Source organism: Camelus bactrianus, chromosome 2 (genome assembly GCF_048773025.1).
Source record: "Camelus bactrianus isolate YW-2024 breed Bactrian camel chromosome 2, ASM4877302v1, whole genome shotgun sequence".
Classification (NCBI taxonomy): Eukaryota; Metazoa; Chordata; class Mammalia; order Artiodactyla; family Camelidae; genus Camelus; species Camelus bactrianus.
The window spans coordinates 91,936,767-91,949,683 of NC_133540.1; the positions used below are offsets into that span (position 1 = coordinate 91,936,767).

Below are 12,917 nucleotides of genomic sequence, written 5' to 3' on the forward strand. Positions count from 1 at the left end.
GTTAAGTGTCAGAATTGAACTGAACTGTAGGACACCCAGTTGGTGTCCAGAGAATCAGAGACTTGGCTGTTAGTGTTGGAAAACACCCAAGAAATATGCTACCAACATACTACTAAAGTTTGTTTTCAACATAATGTCTAATTGAGTTTACACATGCTTCCATATGAGGGAAGAAATGTTTGTGTAAGAAGCCAAAAAAATAAAATCACAGTTCTTCATAAAAGAATTTTATTTAGTGGTCAGATCCCAATGAATAATGCCAGTCATTGCTTGATTCTGTTAAAATGTGCTATTAGATTTACTCTTAAGAAAGTGTACAGTGCATCACCAAAAGCTATTTAATTTGGATTGGGTAGAGTAAAAGAAAACTTCATAAATCTGTTCTCTGATAACATTTTTAAAATATAAAAATGGAAAAAAAAACCCAAAAGCAGTATTCAAAAATAATAAATGTCACCTTGGACTATTTACAGTATTAGCCTTTCTAATAGAACACTCCCTGCTTGCTTCTTTTTCTCCCATTTCACTTATCCCTCAGAGGCATTCTCATTCCCCCATCTAACCCTCACTCATGCTTTCTTCCATTCCTGTCTTGCAGGAAATGATTCTATTCTCTCTCACTCATCTCTGAGTCTTTCTCTGATGCTCCTTTCAATTACCAGGAATTCTAGTCAACAGACGTTTGTGGAGCACCTAAGACGTGCCAGGCACTGTGCTAGGAGGTGGCGACAAATACAGAGGTGAAAAGTCATTGGCCCCCTCCCTCCTCAAGAGGCTCAGAGTTTGGGCTGAATTAAAAAACATTGTTTTTATTATATTATATTCCATGAAATCCCAAGCCCCTGTGAAGCCAGTTTGGGGATTTCTTGAAACAAAGTGCATTCATGGAGGGTCTATCACCGTGGCCCACTCTCACACATCCTGAATTTAGAATTCTTATCTTTATGAAGCAAAGCCTCAGAAGCCCAGGCCTATGGCTTGAGTTCTAAACTCTGAGCAGGTGGGAATTGCATGTTGGGTAGCAGGGGACTAGCTGCACCAGTTTGTTTTGGGGGAGGGTAATGTTTTAATTGACTTCTACAAATTCCAAGTATGAAAAGCCCTTAACTGCCCCCCCGCCCAAATACTAAATTTGAGCTATAGATACGTATTAAGAAACTGCCCCTTGATTTGGACTTGCAACAAGATGCTCTAAAACTTCTTTTATAAATGTCCAGCAGGAGCTCTTTTGAGTACCTCCACACATGTTTCTTTGTGCTTTTCTGTGAACATTTTCTTAGCTTCAAACATAAAAGCAGCAAATTAAGCCTGCAAGTGACCTTTTTCTTTTTCCTTTGATCATAGTTGAACCCCAGACAAGATCAGTTCTTGCATTTGTCCTACATCTTCTTTGTCCATGAGGCCTCAAGAGACCCATGGTAGTTACTAAAGGAAAAGAAAAAAAGAAAGCAAACCATGAAATAGAAAAGAAAAACTGAACGTAGGGTACTATAGAAGCAAAAATGAAACCATACTTGCTGCCCCCATCTTGTTCCATGTCTGGCACACCGTGTCCCTGTAAATATTCACATTTGGAAATATTTTCTCAGTTACAGTAAAGTCCAAATCACGGTGGTGGGCTTCCCTCCCATAGCTTGTCAGGAATTCCTTTCACTGAATCTGCTCAGCCAAGCACTGAGCAACGATGAAGGGAGTTTCTGTGGGAAAGGTCTGTCCGTGCTCCCGTAGCATCCAGAGGTTACGCAGGGTCACATCTCTATACGGTGTCCATCTACCTGGATGATACCCTCTCCATTCAAGAGCATTGGTGCCAGAGTCAGAATTTCCTCAAGAGCCGGTTCCAAGCCCTTTGGATCAGAAGGCAATGTTGGGAGTCAGAGTTATTCCCCTGTGACATTCAGCCCGCCCTACTCTGTGGCGGGGGGGTCACGACGTCTGAAATATGTGAAGAGGACAAAAGAGCAGGGGGTGCTGAGAGAGGGAGGGAAAGAGACGTGATCGTGCACAAGCTTCTTGCTCTGTCGTGCAATATATTTTCAGTGTAACAGCGTGTATTTCGACACCTAGGGCTTGTGCTTTTTTGTTAAATGACTCGCCCTGAAAAGCTCATTTGGCAACTGTGGCCACGGACGTGTGTGTGTGTGATGTGTCGTGAGGTTATGTGTCAAGTCCGGTGGGTGTGTCCTGGCCCCTCCCCTGCTGCTGCACCCACCGCACCAGCAAGGAACAACTGATGGGTTACACCTGGTCGGTTTGATATTCAGAAGCTTCAGACAGGCTTTCTGAGAAGCTTAGGAAATTCTCCTGGTATTCAGAACAAACGATCTCATAACGATAATGCCGGAACTCCACAGCAAAGGTGCCAAAGTAAGACAGGAAGCACATGACGAGGCCCCACTGGACCCTGGCGGCGTACATGTGGATGCCTTGGGCCATGAGGATGAAGTCTGGGGAGAAGTAGTCAAGGAAGGTACCCGCGTCGGTCACATTAAAACAGGATTCTTTTCTGGACAGAGACAGTTTACAGGAAAAGCCTGGCCGTCCCCATCACTAGCAAGCTAGTTTGACAGACCCTGCTGAACCTACATGAAGAATACAAGGTAACGCTGTTGAGCTCTTGCTTTGTGCCAGACATGCTTCTAAGTGCTTTCAAGGAAACTTAATCCTCACAACATCCTATTCTCATCAGTTCATCTAAAATAGGGAAATGGAGGCCAAATGGGTAACACAGGTATTAACTGGTGGAACTGGGATTCAAACACAAGCACTCTGACTCCCAGGCCATACATTTGACCATTGTCTACAGCTGCCTAATAACTGTGAGATCAGCTAAAGAATTACAATTCCCAAGTAATTAGTTGGCCAGAAAAATAAATAAATAAACTTTATTTAAATAAAGTTATTATTTAAATACATATGGTCATTATTTACATAAATAAATAATATAAAGTTATTATTTAAATTATAAATAAAGTTATTATTTAAAGAAATAAAGTTATATTAAAAAAGACACTGCAAATGACTACAGAATAATCTGAACGTATACAAATAGCTAACTACCTCCATATAAGCTATGTTTGTCTCCGCGGTGCTACTAATAATGTCTAAGTGGCCCCTCTTCCTCCTTTATCTAGTTCTCACTATTGCCTTTCAGACAATACTGTATAGGCTGGTTTCATTCCTGGTGTAGCATTTAAACTTGCACCCAAATGAAAACAGGCAATTAAAACAACAAAGAAACAGATGAGATGCCTATGGCCAAGTATACATGGAGTGTATATACACACATGTGGGTGTACACCCCCCCCCCCCCAGTATATATGAAGGTAGAAGCTGGGAAGGGGAAAGGTTCATAACACTCCTTAGTAAAAGGCTAAGAGGCCAAGGACTAAATAAAGTTATTTAGAAAAATCAGAAATGTTCCTTTAGAATTAGTTCTACCTTCAGAATTTAGACTTAAAATCGTGGAAAATTTTTGGAGAGCAAGAAATGACTTCAGCCAAACTTTGCTCTCTTGATTTGGCTTGGATCCATTCACCTAGAAACCAAGAAATGATTGCAAGTCTTCAGAAAAAGCATGGATCAGACTTGTTTGGTATTAGCTCAAAACTCAGAATAACTTAAAATATGGACACATTCTTCTGATTGAAGTTTCAAAATACTGCCAAAGCAATATCAACTTATTTCTTAAGTTTATGGGGAAGGGATACATCTTCAGATCTCACATTGGCAGAGTTCTGACCTATTTACTCATAAAATACTTTTACCAGGTTGCTAGCAATAAACACGTTTTTTGGCTTGAATTTCAAGTCCTTAAATGTTCTTTATCTAATGTGACTGCAGAAGTTCAGAAAACCACTAAAATGATTATGGCAGTTTGTGAGGGCAGAAGAAATAAATGGCTCCAAATACTCCACTAACAAAAGAATGTCTCTGAACACTAAATTTATCTTCGTATTTCAAAGCCACTTTCTCTCAGAAGGGATGGCATACATGGTTAAGAATGCAAGAACTGAGTCTGAGTTTAAAACAAGATCGACACATACCACGTGTGATTTTGGGTACCTCTGTTTTTCACTATTCTTACCTGTTAAGTGAGGATTAAAAGAGTTGACACACTTAAAGTGCTTATTAGAATAATGCCTAGCACATTATAAGTGCTCTATAAATATTGGCTATTACATTGAAGAGCGTAATTGTGTTACCCAGACACAGTCTGCCATCTGGGAACCTTACTTCCTTCTTCTTCTGTTTCCCGAGGACCCAGTGGAGTGAACACTCTGCCGCAAGGAGTGAGTGACTGATCTGATTGGTGGGCTCTGAAGTGGGAGGCTTCCATTGGGCTGTGCCACCCATAGGTGGGGTCACGTGCTCCACCCTGCATGAGCGTCTCTGCGCTCTGGTTAGGGTTAAGTTCACGATCTCTGCGTTTCCCTGATTTCTCTGCTTGTTACTGGGTGGATAAATTGAATTCCAGGCGTGAGCTAGGAGGCCTGTACGATTCTCCTTTCCAACTTTACCGGGAATAAAGGCTCATTTCTTCCCACCTGGCTCCTTGTGTCTGTTCTCCACTGGTTCCGACACCGACGGAAGAAGGGAAATAAATAGTACCTCAAAACCTCAGAAATATTTGTTTAGGACAACAGTACACGGACTGGTAATCTAGTTCTTGAATTTCTTTTCCAGAAAAGGTTACTTGTATTCTTGAAAGATATAAATGATTTGTCCCTTGAAATTCATTTTAGAGTTCATAAATTTTTAAATAACAGTCACAAATGAAATATTTTTTTTAAGATGGAAAGAAAAAGATCACAATTCTCTTTTGGTTATGCATTCTATGTTTTTCACAAAGGGAAACTTACTTACATCATTAGTGGTAAGGAGAATGCCTGACACCATTCCGACTGCTTGAAACAATTTTGAGAAGGCAGATCTTGTTTTATTTTTAGTTCTCCATCTCCTCTTTGGCATGAAAAATAGGTCTGAGAGTTTTAGTTTTTATACCCATTTACTTTTCTTTTTTGTCTAAGATTCTGAGATGAGCTGACAATACAGTCAAACCAACAGAGAATGGTGAGTTACTCATCTTCTATCTAGACAAGTTATCTGTGTTTTAACCTCACTGGCAAGGAACCTATTCACATTCAAAGGATACAGAGGACCACACAGAGAGTGATAGATGCTGAGAGAACAACTCGTGGAATTCCAACTTTCCGTCCTTCATTCTTGATGTTGACTTTGAGTGTCAGTGCAGCCTGGATCCAGCATGTCAAGGTGCCAAATCCAAAAGTCAAGGAAGTTCCCACATTATGGATTTCTTCATCGTTTGTGAGCTAAAGGATGAACAGATAATGACATGTGGAGGCCCATTTCGAAAAGACATACAAGCCAATGGAATATGTGAGGCAGGAAAATTAGGTAAAGGGATGTCTCAATAATGGGATGATAGATTTTAGAAAGAATAGAGCCTCCCATTGGCTCTTTGTGTCTGTTCTTCGTTGGTTTAAACTCTGAGGAGAAGAAGGGAAATAAAGAGTACCTCAAACTTCAAAACATTTGTTTGAAAAAATCATACAGGCAGTGGTAATCTATTCTTTGAATTTGTTTTCCAGAAAAGCTTTGTGGAAAAGTGAAAGAAAAAAGCAGGATAGTTATAACAGAAAAAAGAGAGAGAGAGAGAGAAATGTAAAGTTTATATGAACATAAACCCCAAACTGTTTTCCAGAATAATAAATAAGACCAGAATCTGGCTGTGTACTTACTTACTGATTGACGATGGCCAATTCCAAGCAGGTGAAGATTTTATTGGCCTGGGGACCTAATAACAATTGGGCTGTTCTTTACTGCTACAAAACTGCCCAGGCTATGATGTGGCCAATTCACTGCTAATGGCCTTTTTTTGTTTGTTTTCCTAATATTACAAGAAAACTGCACTTAGAAGCTTTTGCCATATCTGGAGACCCATTAAAGGGCAACAGTGTTTGAAGATACCTGGTCAAAGCTTTTATACAGTTAATAGATTAAAGGAGACCCATTTAGATTATTTCAGTTAGGGGTGAGAGATGCAAACTGCCCAAATCATGACCCACTGATTAAAAAAAAAAATTGTCACTTAAAACACCTTCAGTAATTACATATACTTTTAACTACACATATACTACCCCCCACATATAGGATACATACAGGAAAATCTACTGTTGAAGAGATGGCTTTAAAAACATGGTGAAAATATATTTTTTGAATTGCCATTGCCTCCAGGTGTTTTATTGTTTGACAATACTGTTAATAATAATTGTATCAAATCAATATTACTTTCCCTTTACAACTGTTTTCTTTGGTTTGGCTATAGAATTTTTTCTTCTTTGGAAGAAGTCACTTTTTTCCCCCTTTACAGTTCAAAACACATATTTTGTAAACATTTTAAATAATGATTCCCTAAATCAAATTATCGAGGAATTTGATTTTCCATGCTGTACACAGTCTATTCATTTATTTTAAAAACAGATAATATAGAAACTGACACACTGTAACTGACTGTACTTCAATTTAAAAAGTTAAAAAACAGTTAAAAATCAGATAATATAGTTACATCAGTCAAACTTTAAAAATTATAAACAGAATAGACTGAAAAGTCTGTCTCCTATCTCATATACTAGCCACCTGGCAACTAGTGTGTTATTTGTTTACTGTGTAATCTGTACATATTCCAGAAATTGTTCTTCATGGGTAGTGCCAACATTTATGGTTTTGAATATTTGTGGTTCACCCAAACAACCCAATCACTGGGATTCTTCTAGGAACGTTAGAACAAAATGTCTACTCAGTAACGTCCATCCAAGACCCGGATGAAAGAAATGATAGTTATTGAGCATTTTACAACATGCTGGCATCTGCAGCACAGACAGGTAAGTGGAGGAAGAATTCCCATCAAAATCTCAATAAAAAATGCTCTGTGCCCTAATATTTTGGAGCTTAACAGATAAACTCTTAATTATCTCTTGTGATAATTCACTGTCCTAGCCAATATGTCCTAAGAATGCAGCGTTCTCATTATCTAGGTTAATAGGAAATGAGACCTGGAATAGAGAGAGAAATCAGTGGGATTGCCTATCTGTTGAACGACTCATTAAGTAAAAAATACTTGTTGAGTTGCTACGATGTGCCAGTGGATGTCTTGTCTCAGGGAGATGAGTTATCCCAATTTAATAAATTATCAGCACTGAATTAAGGACAAGAGACAGTCTTAGAAAAAAATCCACTACCATATTTTCAGTAAGAACATTATTAAATGCTCACTAGAATGTGAGGGTCTGGAATGCCTACAAGATTTGGATTTCACTCAGTAGACAGGGGAGAAGGGTCAGGATAGGTGTTTGAATGCAAGGAGGAAGTTTCTAGCCGCAGTATATAGTGTAGGTTGGAGGATGCTGGGGAGGGAACGGAGGCAGGGAAGTCAGACAGCTGCTGTAACAGTGTAGGGATCTCCATGTTTAGTTTCCGAAGAAATCACTTAGGTCAAGAGTTGGGGGATGGCAATGGCAAGGGAAATTATGCTTCACTGACCATGGGCTTCTAAATTTCTGGGAAGAAGAGTTAGGGTGAATGTTACTTTATCCAGGTCACAAGCATTCTAAAGAAATTCTGAGTTTTCAAACTTGACTCCCACATGAGCTTACTAACCTGAAATGCAAGCTTTCATCCAATAAAGCTGTTCAGTGTATAACTCTAGAAAGGCAATAGTCCTATTAGTTTTCTAGAAAGGTACATTAGGATACAATTTGTTATGAAGAAAGTGTACAGCACTTTGAAAGCCCTTGTAGAAAACATACTGCTATTTTAGTAGCTACGTTTCCCAGTAGCCATGCAGCATTTCCAATGCATAGTGAGCACTTGCACACGTAGGCTCAAAGCCCAGACGGGCTGACTGCTGGGGAACCGTGCATATCAGGAAGCACTGTTAGCATTTTTTAAGGTTCATGCAGAATTTTATGGGCCACATAGTGACTATACTTCAATGGCTGTGATAATCATATAGATGAAGTGTGAGATGGAGGTGAAAAAGGCCAAATGAAGTACCTGAAAATTACCAAGTAAGGTCATTCCAAAGGAAGCCAGACAGAGTGCCACCAATCCACTAATATTCAGCCACGGATTTAAAACCTTTGGTTTCAGTTGTATGAAGCGCAGAACAGCTACCACAAGAGCTGGGAATAAAACAAAATGTTAAAATTGAAAAACTGAAATCACACACCCAGTCTAGGAAGTGGAGTTCTAAAACCACAATATGCCAAATTAAACTTTTTGCCACAGTACATTTAAAAATGACAGTCTTTTAAGGAAATTTTCCATGCAATGCTTCTGATTATTGAGATTTTTTTTCTCTAGCTAACCTGAAAAAGCAGAGAGGAATTGAAGCAGCAGTGCTATATGGTATTTGGGTGATGTAAGATGATGGACTGTTAATAGTGCTGTTCTCAGAGTTTCAAAAACAAGGTCAGCATAGGACAGTCTGGCTTAGGAGAACACTGCAGAGGCTTGGCACACAACAAATCAGATGGAGAGATATGGCCCATGGCACGGAATTCACTCATTCAATCAGCCTTTAGTTTAGAACGGGGTTAGAACAGACAGGGCACAAAAACACAGGGAAGAAGACAAGGTTACCACATCTAGGCAAACCTGCTGGTCCCTGTGCCAGGAATCACTCCCGGGGATAGGAAGGAAGATAAAGGCAAGGGTGCAAATCCCTTTATTACTGGTTTACTCCCACTTCTCTCTAGTTCTACCTGGGGGCGTTCATTGTCAAAGGACAAAGATAGTTAATCCAAATTAGGGCAGTTCACAGCAATCAAATTATGGAATCTGTATTTTAACATAGAAGACTTGGGGATTTGGTATGTACTAAAAATCATGCTGCTTATATTAAGAAAGCTCAATTCTTCCAAATGATGTTAATTACTCATTTTAAAAACCACTGTGTGTTTTGAACCCCATTGTCATCAGAGAATCTTAAGAGAGAATGAGGGAAGTTACCTAGATTTCAAATCTGACTTCTATAGTAACCTTGAGGCTGGTTCATACTCAAACCACTAATCTAAGAATCCCCTTTTATTAACTGCTTAGTGCAGGGATATTATCATGTTTATCCAAAAAATCTAGGAGAGGTTAGTCTACAAATGATTTTTGAAAGCACTTGTAATTCATATTAGTTATATCTAATGTAAGGGAATGTACTCACTACTTCGTAAGGCAGCTAATTTTGACATTAAGATTTAGCAGGAAAGACGATTAGGAATTCAAGAATTATCCTATTTATACAGTAATTAAGTAGATAATATTTGCTAAAGGTCTACCTTGGTTACAGGCCATTATTAGTAGCCATTAATAAAAGAAACCCTTCCACAAACTTGCATTTCCCAAGTATACTGAATTTCATAGTTTCATGCTACAAAGTTAAGTTCAGCGAAATGACTTTCAGTTCCAAGTACCTCTGATCAAAAAGTGCTACACCACTTGGTTCATATTTGGATTTTGGAAACAAAATAGAATTAAACCGTAATTTATGAGATCTCAAGTTGGCTGGCTCTGATTTAGCTTTTAGTGGATTTATGTTTAAGCTAATGCCCAAGACTCATCACCAAATTAATAGATTATACTTGAGTTGATAATAGTTTTTCAACCTAATGGTTTGAGGGATCTGGTGAGAAGTTATAACATATCAGAAGTCTATTCACGGTGACAGTAACTATCCAAGAGGATGAAAAAAATAAGCACAATTTCTATTACTTTTTGGGCTGGGAACAGGAGGGAGAAATGGGGAGAGGAGAAATTCAACACAAGTGCCCTGACACAAAGTGATCTTCAGATAAGGAAGCCATTAGTTTTAGACCAGACACCTCCACACCGGGCACCAGGGAGACAGCTGCTAATGAATTGTGTGTGTATATTGGTCAGGGCATAATGACAAAATACCTAAGCCACACAGTTAATTTCTTTTAAAAATGACAAGGGAAAAGTGTGGGTCTGGGAACTATTTGGTTGTCATTCAGTTTGGAGGGATAGGATCATGCTGGAACTTTGGTCTAAGCCCTAAACCACTGCTGAAGTAGACACTGAAATGGCTCTTCATGTTAACCATCAGGTAGTTGTGCCACTACCTCCAAAGGGAGACAGTCAGTGCTGTTCTCTGGGTTACTCGTTTCTCACGGATAAACTCTGCACATGCATCATTCTCCTGGCTCCAGCATTGCTAGCCTTCTCACTTGTAATATGGATGAGAAATCATTTTATCCAGAACAGATGATGATATGATCCAGCAATCCCACCCCTGGGCATATATCCAGAGGAAGCTCTAATTCAAAAAGATACATGCACCCCAGTGTTCACAGCAGCACTATGTACAATAGCCAAGATACGGAAGCAACCTAAATGTCCATCGACAGATGACTGGATAAAGAAGATGTGGTATATTTATACAATGGAATACTATTCAGCCATAAAGAAGAATAAACTAATGCCATTTGCAGCAACATGGATGGGCCTGAAGATCGTCATTCTAAGTGAAGTAAGCCAGAAAGAAAAAAATACCATATGATATCACTTACTGTGGAACCTAAAAAAAGACCCAAATGACCTTACTTACAAAACAGAAACAGACTCATAAACAAAGAAAAGAAACTTATGGTTACCATGAGAGAAAGGAGATGGGAAGGGATAAATTGGGAATTTGAGATTTGTAGATATTAACAACGACATATAAAACAGATAAACAACAAGTTTATACTGTATAGCACAGGGAACTTTATTCAATATCTTGTAGTAACCTATAATGAAAAAGAATAAGAAAAGGAATATGTGTATGTACATATATATCTGAAACATCATGGTGTACACCAGAAATTGGCACAGAGTTGTAAACTGAATATACTTCGATCAAAAAAAAAAACAGATGATGAAATTAAGAGAGAAACAGTAATCTTGAAGACAAGAATTAACCCAACAGGCCTAACTTCCAGAACTGCATTACAAACACCACACTTTGCCCTTTTAACCTATTAACTCCATTATTAATCAGCTCAGACTAGGTCTACTTTCCTTTTTAAATAGATTCTAGGTGAAATTTTAGTGTTGTGGAAATAATTAAGGTTTTGGTCCATTAATAGTTTTATTAACAGGTTTAAATGGAGGCAGATTCAGACTGTTATGAAGGATATTTTCAACCAAGTAGTGACTTAATTATACCTTCTTGAAAAAGTCTTCTGAGCTGTAGAGCAATTTCAAAGCCATCTTAGTATATGGGAACCAATTTTTATCACATTAACATTTTGTGCAATAGATATATAAATTTTTGTTTCATTAAGATTTTTGATTTTACTTACAGTAGAAGAAAAAAAATTAGAGCCTACCCTTCTATTGTCTTTGGCATTTAGAACAGTCCTTTGCTGTACTAGTGTCCCATATTTAATTTATTTGTCTGTTAAAAAATACAAATATTAAGAGTAATTGCTTATTTTCTTTGTTAAATTTTTTATTTTGAGGCTGATTGGGATTTTAAAGTTCAAACTCAAAACAGCAGCTCTTCATTGCAGTCCTAGACTGGCGCCTGACCAAATTCTTTTTCATTTTGTTTAGTTCTACTGTTTATGCATCAATATTTCCTATTTATGACTGCAGTAGAACATGGCAATCAATGTGTTTTGACTGAAGGCGGGAGAGTGGCTGGTACTAGGTGACCAGAGTCATTCAGCTATTAGCTTCATCCTCACAACTTCTCCAGGGCAGCAAATAATATTCCTTTTAGGAAATTTGTCTTAGGTCTTCCCCTAACCCCATCCCCACCTCCCCAGGAGAAATAAAAGTGTGGATTCAGGACAAACAGCATAACTAATTCTGTAAAGGAAATAACGGAGTATGTGATCTTTGATTAGTCCATCAAAAAGATAAAAGATCTTTGCTAACTCATCTTAATAAATGCTACACCTACTCCTCTGTAGAGTGCAAATTATAATCTATACGCCTGCCAACAAGCCGTGACTTATAGGCAGTCCAGGCTGTGTCCTATAGTCGGTCATGTCATCTAAAGTAACAGCCTGAGGTCTGAGAGGGACAAACCGGGGGAGACAAAAGCATCCACAGTTTAGAGCACGAATCATTAGTAAACTGATTCTTTTTCACTCCCAGAGTCGATAAATAAATAACTGTTGGTTTACTTCCACTGAACACTAATGTTAATCAGTTTTGTGTCTACCAGATGGCACTAAAAATGATGACTGATAATAAATGATAAACACTGCATACTGCAATACCTTAGAGCAAAAGCTAGTAAAAATTTAATTGCTTCTTGGTGGAGCAGGGGAGGACTGGAGAATAAGATGATGACGAATGTCATCTGGAAGAGGGGAACTTGTTCTCATTACTGTGTTTTTGGAAATGCTTTTATAATTAGTTAATCATAAGCTTATGATTTATGGATAAATTTGTGAGCTGGGTAAACTGGCATTTTTTAGGTTTTACACTAAGGACTACTGGAACGTATCAGTTTATCTTAAGAATATAAAGGAAACAAATGCGGCTTCCAATATGTTCATTGGCTTCTTTACAACCCAGTGGAGGACAGACAGCCTGTGAACAGCTTTTTCATAAGGGCAGTCTCCTGTGTATCATGATTAAAGATGTAGCTTTTGCAAAGCACTTAGCATTGTGCCTGGAATATTAAGTGACTGTCATTAATTATTGTTATTATTGTGCTGCGAGGATGACCCTATGAGTAGGTACCAACCTGCAGGCATATGTGGTGTGACTGCAGAGGGGCTGGGAAGGGTCCCTGACCCTGCAAGTCCAGATTCACTCTTGGGGCTTTGTGTTCTATCAAATGCAAATAGCTCCTTGGATGCCACTTATGCCTTAGTATGAATAAG

General features: G+C 38.5%; 1 protein-coding gene across 3 annotated transcripts in view; it reads right to left on the reverse strand.

Moving 5' to 3' along the window:
* Positions 1 to 211: 211 nt before the first annotated feature.
* The window catches only part of TMEM150C (transmembrane protein 150C), a 70,378-nt gene continuing 57,672 nt past the window's right edge, over positions 212 to 12,917 (reverse strand). For all 3 annotated transcript variants that reach the window (XM_010950322.3, XM_074346204.1, XM_074346202.1), the window contains 3 exons: positions 8,077 to 8,204; positions 5,156 to 5,333; positions 212 to 2,447 (listed from right to left, as the gene is read on the reverse strand). In XM_010950322.3, the coding sequence (XP_010948624.2) occupies positions 2,239 to 2,447; positions 5,156 to 5,333; positions 8,077 to 8,204 (515 nt within the window). In that variant the 3' untranslated portion in view covers positions 212 to 2,238. The remainder of the gene's footprint in view (positions 2,448 to 5,155; positions 5,334 to 8,076; positions 8,205 to 12,917) is intronic.